General features: G+C 39.4%; 1 protein-coding gene across 4 annotated transcripts in view; it reads left to right on the top strand.

Moving 5' to 3' along the window:
* Window positions 1-18,266, top strand: part of xpo1b (exportin 1 (CRM1 homolog, yeast) b) — a 35,019-nt gene that overhangs the window by 14,876 nt on the left and 1,877 nt on the right. For 3 of the 4 annotated variants that reach the window (XM_057848474.1, XM_057848476.1, XM_057848477.1), the window contains exons 7-23: window positions 1,162-1,343; window positions 1,426-1,474; window positions 1,551-1,670; window positions 1,748-1,876; window positions 1,964-2,122; window positions 2,211-2,408; window positions 2,568-2,706; window positions 2,845-3,026; window positions 4,389-4,545; window positions 4,633-4,796; window positions 4,867-5,001; window positions 5,183-5,375; window positions 6,886-6,992; window positions 7,305-7,499; window positions 7,575-7,743; window positions 9,868-10,002; window positions 10,073-10,232. In XM_057848474.1, the coding sequence (XP_057704457.1) occupies window positions 1,162-1,343; window positions 1,426-1,474; window positions 1,551-1,670; window positions 1,748-1,876; window positions 1,964-2,122; window positions 2,211-2,408; window positions 2,568-2,706; window positions 2,845-3,026; window positions 4,389-4,545; window positions 4,633-4,796; window positions 4,867-5,001; window positions 5,183-5,375; window positions 6,886-6,992; window positions 7,305-7,499; window positions 7,575-7,743; window positions 9,868-10,002; window positions 10,073-10,232 (2,573 nt within the window). The remainder of the gene's footprint in view (window positions 1-1,161; window positions 1,344-1,425; window positions 1,475-1,550; window positions 1,671-1,747; window positions 1,877-1,963; window positions 2,123-2,210; window positions 2,409-2,567; window positions 2,707-2,844; window positions 3,027-4,388; window positions 4,546-4,632; window positions 4,797-4,866; window positions 5,002-5,182; window positions 5,376-6,885; window positions 6,993-7,304; window positions 7,500-7,574; window positions 7,744-9,867; window positions 10,003-10,072; window positions 10,233-18,266) is intronic. The other variant, XM_057848475.1, reaches the window with a different exon arrangement.

The raw sequence follows: 18,266 nt of genomic DNA, 5'->3' as shown, positions 1-18,266 counted from the left end.
GGGACATCCCTAGAATTAACTGTATCCTGTGAAATCTGTTGTCATCGATAGTGTTGTCCAATGTACATTAGTGAGTGGTGTGGCGTGGCATTAGTCAGACGTGAGTGGAGGAGTGAAGTTAAGCTGCATTCAAATCTTGCTGGCACCTTGATCGCTACAAATAATACCTTTTTAAATGTTATTGGTCAATTTGCAAAATGTTGTTTGACCTTCATGCACTTAAAAATTATTCAAAGATTGGGCAAATACATGACAATCCACCTTTGCAGGGGTTAATAATCAACAGGGTAATAATCATTTACATAAAATGCTCTGTTCAGCAGCTGTGCAATGGTGTGGACTGGAGAAGAAGAAAAAAAAAAAAAAAAATTCACCTATGATCAGTTTTTTGTCAATTCTTAACATGTGAGTCATTTGACTCGCTCAAATGAACAATCATGCATGTTCCTGATTATTCTTTTAAAATTCAACTAACCTAATTGCTAAACTATTGTCCAGAAAATGTTTGAATATGTGCTGTATATGAATTGGACATGAGGAGATCCCCAAAAAATAACGTAATATTAAAGAATTGCCTTTTGATCGTGGGAGTTTACTTGTGAGGAAATATTCCCATACTAGCTAAGTAATTGTTTTATTTAGGAAGATTGTATTAGATATAATTATGAAAACAGTTTGGAGTCTGGAGAAATCAAGAAATGTTAGCGTAATTATAATAAAGATTTTCCTTTGATATTACTCGGAGCTTAATAACATTTTTAATGATAGGTTTTGAAACGACATAATAGCACAATTTTGCTTCTGATCGTCTTGTATACACTTAAGATTTAAGCTAATTGTTCATCGGCTTCATGAGTGACTGTGCATTAATATCAGTAAAAATGGCTTACCTCTTGTGTTGCTATTAATGTGTGGGACTTTAGGGCCAAGAAGTCCAGTTTACATAGCTGTTCTCGGGCAGAATTTGAAATTAGATGATTTAAAACCTCTCTCAGTAAAGATGCATTTGACTCTGTTGAATGGATATTAGGGGCACACACTATACTTATTTTAAGGACGAGCTATTTTTAGTCACACAAAATTTGACTCTTTCATCTGTCATTTTCATCGAATTTGTCCCTCTAAAAACGGTTTGATTCATTGTGCTCTGTGATTACGTAGATCTTGAAGCAGGAGTGGCCTAAGCACTGGCCCACATTCATCAGTGACATTGTAGGAGCAAGTCGAACCAGCGAGAGTCTATGTCAGAACAACATGGTCATTCTCAAACTGCTCAGCGAGGAAGTCTTTGACTTTTCCAGTGGCCAAATGACCCAGGTCAAAGCCAAACATCTAAAAGACAGGTTGGTAAAGTACTGTATTTAAAAACACAAGACATACTATCTCCACTGCACAGCTTATAATATGCCCTTGTGTGTCTTTCAGTATGTGCAACGAGTTCTCCCAGATATTTCAGCTTTGCCAATTTGTAATGGTATGTGAAGCCCGGTCCCATATCATAACAGTGTTGTTTCCAGATTGTTTTTAAATCTTATCATCTTGTACCCTAGGAAAATTCCCAGAACGCGCCATTGGTCCACGCTACTTTGGAGACCCTCTTACGTTTCCTCAACTGGATTCCGCTGGGTTATATCTTTGAAACTAAGCTAATAAGCACGTTAGTGTATAAGGTAGGCATGCTTGGAAAGAGTGAAAAAAGGATCAAGAAGGTATTTCGCAGCTAAATATCTCTTTTGATTGTTTATAGTTCCTGAACGTCCCAATGTTCCGCAATGTGACGTTGAAGTGTTTGACAGAAATTGCCGGAGTAAGCGTCAGCCAGTACGAGGAGCAGTTTGTCACACTCTTCACTCTGACAATGTGTCAGCTCAAGCAGGTGACCTTTATGATACTCTGATAAGCAGTAGCAGGTTGTAGCCTCCCTCAAAGGAAACATCCAATTCTTATTTTTATGTTTTTTTAGATGCTTCCCCTCAACACTAACATCCGGCTGGCTTATGCCAATGGGAAGGACGATGAGCAGAACTTTATCCAGAACCTCAGTCTGTTCCTCTGTACTTTCCTGAAAGAGCACGGAACGCTCATTGAACAGCGGCTTAACTTGAGAGAAACGTTAATGGAGGTAAGTGGCTAGCCAGCAAGAGTTGTGGACTGCATCATAGAATCCCAACAGGTTTCTGATCTGCTAACTTGACCTGGTCTTGTTTCAGGCACTCCACTATATGCTACTGGTGTCAGAAGTAGAGGAGACAGAGATCTTTAAAATTTGTCTGGAATACTGGAACCACTTGGCGGCCGAGCTCTACAGAGAGAGTCCTTTCTCCACATCCACATCACCGTTGTTATCTGGCAACCAGCACTTTGACGTGCCGCCACGTAGGCAACTCTACCTGCCTGTGCTGTCCAAGGTAAAGTGAACTGCAACCATAACTTGAAATTCATTCATCCTTCTTAAATGGTTCTGTGGGGCACTCGTAAATGACTAGTTTTGTTGTTAGCTGACTTTTGCAATATTGTGGCTGATTTTTTCACTCAAAATAGGATTTGCTCACACCCTTGCCCCACAGGTGCGCCTGCTTATGGTGAGCCGGATGGCCAAACCAGAGGAAGTACTCGTGGTAGAGAATGATCAGGGAGAGGTGGTCAGAGAGTTCATGAAGGATACAGATTCCATAAACCTCTACAAGAACATGAGGGAAACACTTGGTAGGTCTCTCATTCGATCCAATTCAGCCCTTCGTTCAATTTTTTTTTTTTTTAACTTGACTTAAACTACTGATTCTTCACTTATTGCTCACATCCAAACAAGAAATGTACAATTCTGATCATAAATGTTCTCTGCAGTGTACCTGACTCACTTGGACTACGCAGACACAGAGCGCATCATGACTGAAAAGCTTCACAACCAGGTGAATGGTACTGAATGGTCATGGAAGAATCTCAACACATTGTGTTGGGCCATTGGATCCATCAGTGGTGCGATGCACGAAGAGGATGAAAAGAGATTCTTGGTCACCGTCATTAAGGTATTTTAAGTTTATTTGTGAGACAAATTTAAAAGGCGACAAAAGCTAAACTTAATTTTAAACAAATAATAGATATAGCTTTAATCAATGTTTTTTTTCTTTTTTTGTGTGTTTAACTACGATTGGTGCGATTGTTACTTGTATAAAAAGCCGCCAAATTTATGAGCTCGTTGAGCAGCACTTAGTGTGCTGTGGCAATTCATTGTGTAAGTGAGGCTTTCTGTACATTTGAGTGGACTCACTCAATGAAGCATTTAATAAAGTCGAGCATTTTTCTATGTTATTGTTGTTTAAAAATATTGCACATTATGAAGTTGGCGTAGTGATTAGCACGTCCTGTTCTGGGATTGTGGGTTCAATCCTGGCCTATCCGTATGGAGTTTACATGTTCTTCCCCTGCCTGCCTGGGTTTTCCTCCAGGTTCTTGCCACATCTCGAAAAAATGTGCATGTTATGCTGATTGTACACTCCAAATTGTCCGTAGGTGTGTGCGTGAATGGTTGTGTGTCTACATGTGCCCTGCGACAGGCCGACAACCTGTTCAGGGTGTACCCTGCCTTCTTCCTGGAGTTAGCTGTGATAGGATCCAGCACCCCCACAAACTTCATGAGGATAAGCGGTTCAAAAAATGGATGAATGAATTATATGAATGTTATGGAGAGTGATTAAAAGTATGGCGTTAAAGGTGATGCAATGAAAAATGTGGGTTCGCCTACATTTTGTGCTGGTGCACCGTAAGAAAAAGTTGTGAGCACCGGTGCACCCAATGCATAAAAGTAAGCGTGGAGCCTTTACAATATATATCGCAATGTTAATTTTTTCCAATATTCTTCAGCCCTATCTAAAACCGCTATTCAAGTTATCTAGTGAAAATGCATCTAGTTTTTTAATATTGCAATATAATATATTAAAATTCCCCAAAAATCGCAATGATCGTTTTTTTTCCAAGGCCTAATTTATATATATGTATTTTCTACTTTTTAAAGGCTAAAAGTAACAATATTATCCAGAAATAGTGGCATTGGAAAAAGATAATTTTTTAATACTCTGCAACACTCCTAGAAAAAGCGTAAGAGGAAGTACTGTAAATAGTACAGTAGTTACTGTAACATCTTTGCAACTTCTGTTCAAATAAAAACAAAGTTTTTGTTGTTGTATCGGTTCAAGACTGTATCGGCAGATTCTCAAAATGGGGTGTCTCTGACTCACTCGGGTGCAAAAATATGCAATCAGGACATCCCTAATTACAAGTGGTTAAAATCCTGTACGCATTCGATCTTTTGTTGCTCTCTATTAGCCTGGCGCCCCACCAGGCTTACAGAGTGCTATGGAAAAACCTTTTAACACCTGTGTTTGTCCTAGGATCTGCTCGGTCTGTGTGAACAAAAGAGAGGAAAGGACAACAAGGCCATTATTGCCTCCAACATTATGTACATCGTCGGCCAGTATCCTCGCTTTCTAAGAGCTCACTGGAAGTTCCTCAAAACTGTGGTCAACAAGCTCTTTGAGTTCATGCACGGTGAGGTTTTGAAGGTGGCAAATTTTGTATTACTGTACTTCCGCTTAATAATCTTGCCAACCGCCGGCAATGGCGCTTTGTCAACAGAGACCCACGACGGGGTTCAGGACATGGCCTGCGACACGTTCATCAAGATCGCTCAAAAGTGCCGGCGCCACTTTATCCAAGTACAAGTGGGAGAGGTGATGCCCTTCATTGACGAGATCCTCAACAACATCAACACCATTATCTGCGACCTACAGCCACAACAGGTCAGTACACAGATGCATTTAGGTTTCACAGTCATCGCATTCCGCTCACCTTACCTCGTTTGCGTCCAAGGTGCACACGTTCTACGAAGCTGTAGGTTACATGATCGGCGCTCAGACAGACCAAGCTGTACAGGAGCATCTTATCGAGAAATACATGTTACTACCTAACCAAGTGTGGGACAGTATTATCCAGCAGGCTACAAAGGTAAGCCATATACTCGTTAGACTTTGAAGGTGCCATCGGGTATTTTAGATTTCAGGACATACAACATTTTAAAGTCATCTTAAAATGTGTGGCCTCAGGGAATCATATTTTGTCAAACACTTTTTGACTTCAATGGATCTTCATTCTTTGTGCTTTTTTCTCCTGCTGCGTTGGCCTTCAGAACGTGGACATCTTGAAGGACCCAGAGACGGTGAAACAACTGGGCAGCATTCTGAAGACCAACGTCAGAGCCTGTAAGGCTGTCGGACACCCTTTTGTCATCCAACTGGGACGGATTTACCTCGACATGCTCAATGTGTACAAGTGCCTCAGCGAGAACATATCTGCTGCCATTCAGACAAATGGTATGGGAGGTGTGTGTTCATTATATGGCATTTGTGATTGGACTTTGGAGATATTTAAGGAGTACATCAAAATTCAACTTGGCGATTCGAATCTTCAAACCTCTTCATTTTACACACTGACCTAAACTCATTTGCTTGCTCTTATTACGCCTATCAATAGCTCACCTTTAAACAGATCAAGGCAGATGTTCCTAGGGCTGCAGCTATCGGCAATCGCCTACTAAAATAAATCTATCAACTAGTTGGTTCGAATAATCGAGTAATCGGATAAGAACATTTCAAAATTGCACTTTCAAAAGATCTTTAAATGCTAATACAAAATAAAATTCCTGAGTGTTTCTTTCTACTATGCAGAATTTCAATTTCATTTAAAAATAAATTAAAATACCAGAGTTTAGCCTCAAACGGTATAAAAAATAAATAAATAAGAGGATCTAAATACAACAACAGAACAATTGGCTAACTTGCAGAGCAAAAGTCTACTGGCTTAAATTCGATTAAATGCCGTTTTTTTTTTTTTTTTTTTTTTTTTTTTAACGCTTATAACAAATCGTTCCAAAACATACTGCCACAAAAAAAGAGTTAAATATAACTATAAACTAAATTACAAATGCAAAAAAAAAAAAAAAAAAAAAAAACAATAGCGGAAAAAATAAATAAGAATAATTGGCTAACTTCAATAGCAAAAGTCTGCTAGCTTAATTGCTATACAATGCTAACTTTGTTAACAATGCAAATGGTTCAAACACATATAACCACAAAAACAGCTAAATATACCTATTAACTAAATTAGGAATGTATTAAAATAAACATTAGTTTAAACAAAAATTTACCTTATGTTGGTCTTAACAGGGAGCAGCTGGATTCAGCCATGTTAAATGAGTTTCACTGTTGCCACTAAAGGGCAGTATATTCACCCAAAACAATAAAGCTAAATGCAAACACTTTCAAAACAAACCATTACAACGGCACTCTAATTAAACGAATACTCAAAGCAAAATTTGATTCGAAGCTTTTTTCTAATATAATTACTCAAGTTAATCGATTTAATCGCTGCAGCACTTTTTCCTTAAAAAATGAACTTCCTTGTTTAAATCAAGGTTTGGAAAAATTTCACTTTATGCCTGTATAAAAAGGCAGCGTCGTGTGAAACATTTACATTCTCAAATGCACTGTGCTAGTAAAACAGGAAAAAAATTGAATTTTTCATCTTTGTTATGAAGTCCACACTACATTTCTTAGCAACTCTGCAAACTGGTTGTAATTACACCCCCTGCTGGTTGCTTGAAAGCTCTACATCACTTTAAGAAGCAGCAATTAAATTACAATTCACATTCTATCAGGACCTGATTCACATGAACCGCTTGAATTAGTGAAGGTTGAAGATTCTAGCCATACCTACACTTTAGAGTTGAGTAGTCTGGTGGCGCCACCAAAAGGTGAACTCGGTCAGCAAAATCATTTCCATCTGATTTAGTGCGCAAGTCGGGTTTAACATGCTGTTTTGTTTGTGGCGCAGGAGAGATGGTGACCAAGCAGCCTCTGATCAGGAGCATGAGGACAGTGAAACGGGAGACCTTGAAACTGATCTCTGGTTGGGTCAGCCGATCAAACGATCCGCAGATGGTGAGAAATTGCCGTGAATTCTGGACCTCGTAGATCTCACAGCTGTTGAAATGAACACATAGGACTAAACTTGGCAAATGACTCACCTTGGGCACAAGCGTTTATACTCAATGACGGCCATAGACGTCCAATCCCTTTCAAGTGGGAGGGTGGCAGCGAATGAACGGATGTTCATTCGCTGCCACCCTCCCACTTCAAAGGGATTGGACGTCTACCAGTGATGCTGATTTAAATTCACAGCTGAAGAATGATTGGACGTAAGTCATCGTCAATGACACTACATTTTTTTTGTTTTGTTTTGGTCCATTGCAGGTCGGAGAGAACTTTGTCCCCCCGTTGCTAGACGCCGTCCTCATCGACTATCAACGCAACGTGCCGGCGGCCCGCGAGCCTGAGGTTCTCAGCACCATGGCCACCATTGTCAACAAGCTGGGCGGACACATAACCTCTGAAATACCCCAAATTTTCGACGCCGTCTTCGAGTGCACTCTAAATATGATCAACAAGGTACTTGTGATGTTATTTGTAGGCTTTTGGAGTAGAAGCTCAGCTCTAAATAAGGAAGCTTTCATGTTTTGGCAGAACTTTGAAGAGTACCCAGAGCACCGAACCCACTTCTTCTACCTGCTCCAAGCCGTTAATTCGCACTGCTTCCCCGCCTTCCTCGCCATCCCTCCGGCCCAGTTCAAATTGGTGCTGGACTCCATCATCTGGGCCTTCAAACACACAATGAGGAACGTAGCTGACACCGGTAAGAACTCAGGAGTCGCAGTTTGTTAACTTTAAAAAGCAATAGGGCTGCAGCTTTCGAATATTTTAGTAATCGAGTATTCTACTGAAAATTCCTTCGAGTAATCGGATAAAACATATATTTTTAGGTAAAGAGCAATTATAAATATGGCGGAAAACACTCAGGTGACTTGAAGTTCCACTCTGACACCCCCAATTTGGCCAAATTTCAAAATTGGCCTATACGCATGTGTGATAGCTCATTGGAAAGCTTAAAATCTCAATTTTCTGGGGGAAGAAAAATTTTGAACAGGAGGACATTTTTAAAAAAAAAAAAAAAAAAAAAAAAAAACTTAACCCCTAACTTGAGGTGAGAGCATGAGAGAGTGTAATTAAAGACAACTAATGTAAGACACGCTAATTTTAACGAGATATTATCGCGTATTTACCTTTTTTTTTTTTTTTTTTAAATCCAAAAACTCCATGTAGCATGTCTCAACAAGTGTCAAGAAACAGCTGTGAATGGGCCCAGCTGGACTTTTGGGGGATTTTATGGGTGAAACACTGTAATACAACAAGGGTCGCAATGCAGAAATCACAGACATCAAGGAGTGGTCGAGATTTTCTTTTTCAAATATTTACCCATGTAAAAAAATTTGTTTTCAATTTTTCTTTGTTTGGATCGATTTATTTAAAAAAAAAAAAAAAAATCTAAGCTATCGGGGAAAATGTGACAGTAACAAAAAAATACAATTAAGTCATGTAATGAGGTAGGTATCTGTGACCTATTTACAGGCACTATTTTTTCATTGTGACATAATTTGTTGAAAAGTTTACAATATGCGAGTGGTTGCCAGCCAATCGCATGGCACAAAAAACAGGATCTTATTAAAAAAAAAAAAAAAAAATCTACATTTTTACTTAAAAATGATAACGCACATCACTTAAAAATTTGGTGTTTTTCCCATGTGTTTCAATTGAATTTCCATTTGTGTCAAGCTATTTTTAAGTGCTTGTTGGTCTACATGGTAAGTCCCAATAGGATTTTGAGTTTTTGCAGTGTTCAAAATAAATGTGTGATGCCTGCTCTATTGGAGTACATTAGGCACCAGTGCTACTTGGTTTTTTTATCCATCAATAAGTAGCGAGCCAAGATTGACAGTTAGCTTTATCATCACTCTACAATGCTGTTTTTACATATTAAAAAAAGCCTGTATGAAAGACACGTTAGCCACGCATCGACAGTAGTCATAATTAATGGAAACCCAGCCCTCCCCCCAGGGCTAACGTTATATTAGCAAGGTACAGTAACGTTAATCTTGTCTATTAGCGCTACGTTAACTTAATTTTACCTTGTATCGCTCCTTCGCTCTCGGAGTAAACGTGGTGCCTTCGGTGGAGCGGGGGCTAGGCAGGGGGGTCGTGCGGTGGCACCTGGCCTGTGTTTCGGGGGCTGTCATCGGTCGCGGGGTCCAGCCGGGGCAGCGGAAGCATTGGCGGGGCCGAGCGGGGTCATTGTTATGCTAGCGCTGTCTTACAGTGAATACATGAAACTAGTGCGGCATTTATCGATTATTATAGTAATTGATTAATCGATGAACTAGTTAGTTCGAATAATCGAGTAATCGGATAAGGAACATAACAAATACTTGAGCTGTATAAACAGTATAAAAAAAGGTTCTAAGTACAACTAAAGAACAATTGGCTAACTTACATAGCAAAAGTCCGCTAGCTTAAATGCTGTTTTTGTTTGTTTGTTTGTTTTAAACGCAATGCTCTTAACAAATGATTCAAACACATATTCTCACAAAATCTAAATATACCAAAGAACTAAACTGCAAACTAACGAATGCATTAAAAAACATTAGCTCAAACGAAAACTTAGGTTGGTCTTGACAGGCCATGTGAAATGTTACACCATATCAACACTTTCAAAACAATCCACTACAATGCCACTTAAATTAAACAAATACTCGAAGCAGAAAAATTCAAATCTTTTTTTTTTTTTTTTTTTTAAATGACTTTTTAAAATTGAGTTACTCGAATTGTTTGAGTAATCGTTTCAGCATTGGAAAGCAGAGACGACTGGTGTGAATGAGGATAATGCTACGCTAGTAAAGACAGAGCATTGTTTCCCCTCGATCAGGTCTTCAGATTCTCTACACCATGCTTCAAAACGTGGCACAGGAGGAGGCCGCCGCTCAGAGTTTCTACCAGACGTATTTCTGTGACATCCTCCAACACATCTTCTCAGTGGTCACCGACACATCTCACACTGCCGGTACGCTCGCACACGTTGTGACAACAGAGGGATTTGTGATCAAGTTGTAATGCGGGGATATCACTCTTAGGTTTGACAATGCACGCGTCCATCCTGGCCTACATGTTCAATCTGGTGGAGGAGGGCAAGATCACCACTGCACTGAACCCCGCCTCTCCCGCCAACAACCAAGTTTTTATTCAGGAGTACGTGGCCAACCTGCTCAAGACGGCCTTCCCTCACCTGCAGGAGTAAGTCCAAATGCATGCAAAATTAACCGACAGCCGGTCTGTTATCAAATTACCGTATTGGCCCGAATATAAGACGGCCCTGATTATAAGACGACGTTTTTTTCCAGGCTGAAGTTTGAAAAAACTTTTTGAACACCTAATTAATTTTTATATATTCATAATATTCCTATTCATATTGCATATTAATCATAATAATAATTATTAATAATAATAAACTAGTATAGTATATAAATAGATAGTTAATAAAGAAAAACTTTATTTTATTTTATTTTTATTTATTCCATTCCTGTTCATATCCAATTCCTCATTCAAATCTTAATGTCTGAACATTTAAATATGTAAATTAAAGTGCAATCACATTCGTAAATGAATGGCTTCTGGTTTTTGAATGTAAAAAAATCCATTTATTGTGATAAAACAACAAAATTACAATTGAATTCCCTGGGGAGTCAAATTCAGCATTTGCTTCAATGATAATCTGGCGCCATCTAGCGTCGTGAATGGCTATAATGTCTAGACCCCGAATTTAAGACGACCTAGTCTTTTTCAGTCTTATTTCAATGCATAAAACAGTCTTATATTCGGACCAATACGGCAGTTGTCAAGTCTTGGTTAATCACCAGAGACGTTTTTTTTTTTTTCCTTCCAAACTCATTGGCTGCCGTTGACGGCAATAGATGTCGGATCCATTTGAACTGGAAGCGATCCAATGACCCAGTTTTTAATATTACTTTTTCCGTGAAAAAAAACAAAGATGGAATGGTAAATAGATTTTTAAAAAATATGTATTTAAAATTTTTTTTAAAAATCATTCCCTAATTTCTAAAGTTGCACCGATACCAGTATCGGCAGGGGGCGCCGATCCGGCCCAAATTGGTGGTATCGGTATCGACGAGTACCAACATTTGGGGCGCCGATACCATCTACCGGCATCATTTGAAAGCAAATATACTGTCCTCCCCACGTGAGCTAACTTCCCAAATCATTACCTCTGTATGTCTTTGTCTCGAAATTACCACACGAAATTTACACCTCCGTCTTCGATATTGCGGATGTACACTACAACGCATATCCGCAATGTTATGTTGCTCATTTAACATGGTATTCACAAACGATTAGCATGCGTAAGCTAATGCTTTCTGTTGTGGCGCCGATGGGATCAGAAACGTTAAGACCGTGGGAGACTCCGCAAACTCATGGTTTCATGATGAACAATGAGTGGCAAATTAAGAGTGCCGTACTTCAAACTCGTCCTGTTTATGAAAGTCGATTGTAATATGGTGGTGTTGTGCAGTAATGAGCAGAAGTGACTTCTGTGGCCAGAAAACACTCTAGCGGCGCAGCGCGCGCACTAGATATCATCAAATAGCAATCTAGATGTCGTATGTTAGATCCCATGCCGACTCTCGCGCGCACACACTAGATATCATCAAATAGCAACCTAGATGTACTACATTAGATCCCATGCCATGAGCTGCGTGAGCCCAGAGCGACGCATAGTCCACAGACTACATTGATTAAATAGAAACCGCCATGACTGAATGGCGAAATCAACCCATACCAGTGACTATAGATAATGCTGCAAATACTGTAAATTCAGTACATGTTACAGATGGACTCGGACCACAAATAGGATGTTTAAATATAGCTGCTAAGAGAGCTGCAGCAATCAACAGTGTGACCCACTTTACAAACAGTAAAAATTGTTCTCAGCACTTATATACAAAATTTTTCTTCAGATCAGTAAGAAGTAAGCACATAAATATTATGCACTAAAATGCTTGTTTATATGGTGGCACTGTTATTTTTGCTTGTTAGCGCAAAAAAAAAAAAAAAAAAAAAAAAAAATAATAATAACAGTTGTATTTTCTGTTTCAGAGCATTAACTGTATTGAATTGTATCGAAAATCGTACCGAACCGTGACTTAACTGTAACGTTGCATCCGTTATACGCGCACATACACACACACACACACACACACACACACACACACACACGTATATATATATATATATATATATATATACGTATGTATTTATTTTTTTTGCAAACAGATTGGTATCGGAATGGTATCGGTATTAGGGCTGTCCCAAACGACTAATTTTCTCCCGATTAGTCAGCCGACTATTTTTACGATTAGTCGACTAATCTAATAATTATTATTATTATTATTATTTTAAACTAATTTAGCAATGAAATTTTTGTTGACGCTTATCAATTCACAAAAAACATATTGGAACACTCAAATTATTTATTAAAGTACAAATAAACACGTAAATAACAATAATAAATCACAAATAAACAATGAGTTCAAATGCTGATAGAATTAACTAGTGTAGCATCCCGATTGAAAAGATGGTCTCTTAAACTGATGGTTTACAACTTTTATTCCATCCTTGATGTAAACACACTGTAAGAGCTACGGTACACACAAATAAAGCAACACAATTAGAAATTAACAAAAACTTTTCACCTTTTTCCTTTTAAACCTTATTTATATATCAATGAATTGCCTATATGAATTGCCTTTACCTTATTACCTTATCATTGACAATCTCTCCCTTGAGTGCAATCACTGTATATACTGTATATATTTATAACCTTTTAACCTTATTTTAACCTAATTTTCTATACCATAAAATAAACCATAACATGAAATAAACCTTTCAATTAGCATTAAGAACAATACTAATAGCACTTATAGGCCCATTGTCAATGAAACATTATTATTTAGTAAGGCGACAGCACCCTCTGGTGTACAAAAAATGAAAAAAAAAAAAAAAATTACAAACTGCGTGAAGGCGCTTGAGGTGTTTATTCACGGCCGACGTGCAGCCAAGCTTGGCATTGAAGAGACAGGACAGAAGAGTGTACTCTCCTTTGTTTCTTTGAAATAAGGCAATGTTTTGGACACTCTGGTGCGCTTTTTTTGGCTTTGTGCCGCTTCCCCCGCTTGCAAACAGAGCATCCGACATTTTAACTTTCCACGCATATATTTTTTTAACCCTTCATTAACCGTCGACGGGATGTTGTGCTCGTCGACGGATTTACGTCATCGATGACGTCGACTATGTCGACTAGTCGGGACAGCTCTAATCGTTATCGGCTGATACTGCACAGCCAGGTATCTGTATCGGTATCGGGCCCAAAAAATGGTATCGGTGCAACGCTACTAATTTCTGTAATACAAGGCGATTGGCTGGCAACCAGTTCAGGGTGTCCCCTGCCTACTGCCCGTAGTTAGCTGGGATAGGCGCCAGCACCTCCGCGACCCTCGTTAGGAAAAGGGGCATGGAAAATGAATGAATGAATGAATAAACGGTAAATGAGGTGATTAAAAGTTGAACTGATTGGTTGATTAATCCCAACAATTATTTGGTGATAAATCGACTGTCAAAATGGCTGGGAATGAATATACAGTGATCCTTCGTTACTTCTCGCCCTCAGTCCATCCATTTAAAAACTTTTTTTTTTTTTTTTTTTACAATTTAAAAATACAGATGAGCTGTCCCAATCGGATCACGCATTCTCACACTCCCACCTGCTGCTTTTATTGGTCAGGCAGTGCACTGGAGTTGCTTACTTAAGTTAACGATGATTGACAGATGTTAAGGTTTGATCTTGCCAAAGATGCTTGGAAGCCGAAACTTCAAAGTGCCGCATGCGTCGATCATCGTTTAAGTTGTTAAACAGTTGCTGTGGAAACTCATCGTGTGCAATTGAGCAGTTTGAGCGGATTTGAGTGGACTCTTTACAAAAAGGAGATAACTTTACAAGCTGACAATAACTCAAGTGCTAATATGCTTCTCCAGAACACAACAACAATGGACACTTAACACTAATTAGCATATTCGCTAACTAGCTTAGCACTCCATGCTAAATAGTAATATCTCATCAACAAAAGATACAAACAATAGAATTGGCTTCATATACTCACCTCTGACAGAGGCACACTGGATCTAACAACACAAAGGACAATTAAACTCTTGACTCTTAATAATATTGATTCTGCAACTCAACAGCTGCAGTTGCAGCATTAGTGAACTGTCGCTCTAATCACTGGCGCACACACACACAGCCTCACATTACAAACAAGGACCCGAATGATTTAAATCAATTATCAAATTAGTTGGCAACTAATTTAATAATTGCATTTAATCGATTTACCTTAATTTTCGCACTATAAGGCGCACCTGACTATAAGCCGCCTCCTACCAAATTTGACACGAAAACTGCATTTGTTCGTAGATAAGCTGCACTGGACTATAAACTGCAGCTGTCCTTACTGTATTATGAGATTTTTACACCAAAAGATATCAACCGGTAACACTTTATTTGACACCGGCATCATAAGACCAAATGAACCACCATGAAGCTTTGAACCAATTGGCTGCAAAACATCATTGCTTTAAGAAGCTTCATTTAGCCATCACTGTTCTCTTTGGGGGAGACGGTCAACCTCTGCTGTCAACACTGTTGTCGTCCAACATGCCTCCTAGCATGTATTGCAGCACTACAGATGTACAGTGGGGAGAACAAGTATTTGATACACTGCCAATGGGTTTTCCCATTGGCAGTGTATCAAATACTTGTTCTCCCCACTGTAAATGAATAAAAATTCACTTTCTGTGCTAATTCTTCAGTTACTGTTCTAGTTGTTTCATTCATTGCTAGTTATGGAATTTGGTAACATTTTGACAGTGGTGCCATAAGACTGTCAATACGACCATCGTAATTATGACACGACACTGCCAAGAACATTAATAAATGCATATGACCGATATAATTTTGTGTCATCTGGCAAATTATCTCACTTTTGAATGGATGTAAAAGATCCGAGCTGGACATAAATGGAGTTGGTAACTTAATTTGCCGGATGAGACTTAATAACATCTGTCATAAGCTTGCCTGGCATGGCCAGACTGTTCTCCCTGTATTTTTCAAACACTGAGAGAAAAGTCTGGGAACCAGCCCATTAACGGCCTCTCGAGCAGGTACAAAATCAATCGACAAATCAGATTTGTTTATTTGCGTGACGTGTTCTTCACGAGCAACGTTACTCTTGCGCGTCGAAAGTCGTCTCCACAACAACACAGATGGTGAACGGGAGAGCCGAGAATATGTTCCAATCCACGGTAAAATCAGTTTTAAATGACCAAAAACACATCGCGCTAGCCATGTTGAATAAACTCCGCTCTCCTCGTATGTTTACTTCCGCGTGCAAGTCCCTCGTCCTGCTCGTCGTTTTACTAACGTCACGTCTGCCCGTCACTGATTGGTCCACTCCGCTGTCTGTTTGCTGTGGCTTGCTCCGCCCTGGAAATTGTATCCGCTGAATGGTGGCCAGACTCAATAGCTGGAACAGCGGTGAGTCTGGTGTACCAGGCAAGTCATAAGCATTCATTAATGCCCATGATAATGTCAGGTCATAATTATGACGCTCTTTTGGCAGTCTTATGATTCCGCTGTCAAATAAAGTTTTGCCTATTAACTAGTGTGTAACGGTACACAAAAATCTCGGTTCGGTATGTACCTCGGTTTTGAGGTCACGGTTCGGTTCATTTTCGGTACAGTAACAAAACAAAATGCAAAATATAAATGTGCTAGTTGTTTATTACACACCTTTGTGCTTTCAACAATAGGAATATTAGCCTATACAAAGCTAGAATTCTGCTCAAAATGTAGCGGGTATTTAACGATAATCCAACAACAATTTGCCTTTCAGACCCCGCATATTGGTCAGCTTTCTTTCTGAAAGAAAGAAGAAAAAAGAAGTCCTGTGCTAAAGAGAAAAGCAATCCCGATGACAAAGATTTTAATATGTATTTTACAAATGAAATGCCTCAATGAATCCTTTCTTTTTCTTATGAACGGTTTTCAAAAGCTTTATTGGTGGATTTTCTTAAGTTAAAGCACCACACAGAAATTAATAAATTTAATTGTGTAAGCAGGACCTGTGTTTTATTCTTAATATCTAATTACAGGTGTTTTAACTCATTTCAATTTATTTTATTTAAATGGGCTATTATTTATTTTATTATGTTTATATTTTACAAATGTGATGTAGTGTTCATTTATATTGTATATTTTATGTTGTATAACTTTAGTTCCTATGTGAATATTAGTTCCTACTTGTTTTGTTGTGGTAGGAGGGTTTTGTAGTGAACACGGGGCCGTGTTGATTATTATAGCAGAGAAGACAGCAGTAAATCAACAAAGACAAATCAACTGTGCCCCGATCTACCACTCAAGAGATCTGATGGACTCAAAAAGTGGGTTACGATTGCATATTAGTTTTAAAAAATCGACCGGATCCACCTTATTTTTACACGAGTGACTTCCGGTCTGCCTGATCCCAGCTACCGGTGGTAGTAGTATCGACACAGGAGGGTCGCGTCTCACGTCAAATAATAAACTCTGCCGTTCTTTTCGCATGCGTCGTGTTGAGCCGTTTCTGGGACGCGTCTAACACGCGGCTGCACTGCGACTGGTGTGCATTGGCTGATTGACTTTAACGGCTGCGTTTCACTGCGTTCTCGTGGCGGCCACGTTGTCGCGCCGTTGATGTTTCTGGGTTATACTGTTCTACCGTGTTGGTCCTCATTATAGTAGAGAAGACGGAGTAAATATAAACTACACAAAGAAACTGTAACCTGATCGACTCACAGCCTCGAAAAGTAAGGGTTACATGACGTCAGAAACTCGTTTGGTACGCCTCCGTTCTGAACCGAGCACCACGTACAGAAACTGTTCAATACAAATACATGTACCGTTACACCCTTACTGATAACCCAAATAAATTAACAAATAGGCCGCAGGATTCAAAAAGAGGGTAAAAAGTAGTATAGTCCAAAAATTATGGTAGTTGTTGCAGCCTTAATATTTATTTTAAGGGATCCTCTATTTTTAAGACAAGTAATTCTTATAAGATAAATGTTAGTATGAGTTATCATAATTTGGTATTAAAACCCCTCTTAATGTTTTTGTTTTAATAAAGTTTGTAAAATTATTTTAAGTGATAGGTCGCCATTCTTGTTACGTCGCATTGCGTGACGTCACTGGCCCCGATGCCGAAACATGTCGTCAGTTCTACCCTTCCTATTTGAACCAGATCTGAAAAGTGAAGGGCAGGACAGCACTGTCGGTCGTTCACAAGACGAGCTTCAGGGGAAAATGCGTGCAGCAAATACCTGATCAGACAAAAGTTGGGCAAAACTGGTGATGCACTCGCTGTCTCAATGGCAACAGAGCGACAGAGTGCTATTGGGAACTCGGGTTGGGAGCGAGAGTGTTGGGATCTCCGGTTTTATTAGCAGATATTCAAGGTACGCATATTGCGTTTTCAAACATCCCAATATAATTTTGTAGATTGTTAGCATCCAGAGCTGTCGTGTGCTTTACATACAGTACAGGCCAAAGAGCACACCTTGTGTAATCCATGTCTTGTACATTGTAACGCGTGGTAGGTAGGATACATGTATATAAGTACCAAAAAGGGGAGAAGCATCCACTTATGCACATTTATTCACAAAAAATATTTCCACCTTGACCACTCTTCACTGGGGAGCTCAGCAGTACGCAAACCCGTGTTCCCTGACGAACTCCAACATTGTTGTAAGGTCCACGACAGTCACTGTCGTCACTGTAGCGTGCCATAGTGCTTTAATTATTTAGTATGATTTGGGGAAAACTTCCACGAATAATAGTCAACAAAAAAGATCGCAATAGTAATCCAAATCCGCGTTTTTTTACTCACTCGAAGATCCAGGAATTAGACCGATCCCATGGCAATGGTTCAGCCGCAATCAGGCCGTCGATTCCACAAAATAGACTGATCCGAAAAGCCGCGGTGGGACCGACAAATCAAAACAATAGACAGATCCGAAACCAATATTGCAGGCGCGGTGGGACCTTGCTCGACTGAGGATCCAGGATACATGTTCGGGCGTCAGTTGCAACGCGTGGTGGGTAGGATACGTGCATACAGGGACCAAAAAGGGGGAGAAGCTTCCACTTATGCACATTTATTCACT

Source organism: Corythoichthys intestinalis, chromosome 10 (assembly GCF_030265065.1).
Source record: "Corythoichthys intestinalis isolate RoL2023-P3 chromosome 10, ASM3026506v1, whole genome shotgun sequence".
Classification (NCBI taxonomy): Eukaryota; Metazoa; Chordata; class Actinopteri; order Syngnathiformes; family Syngnathidae; genus Corythoichthys; species Corythoichthys intestinalis.
Note: the sequence above shows the minus strand (reverse complement) of the source record. Positions and strands in the feature narration are given on the sequence as shown.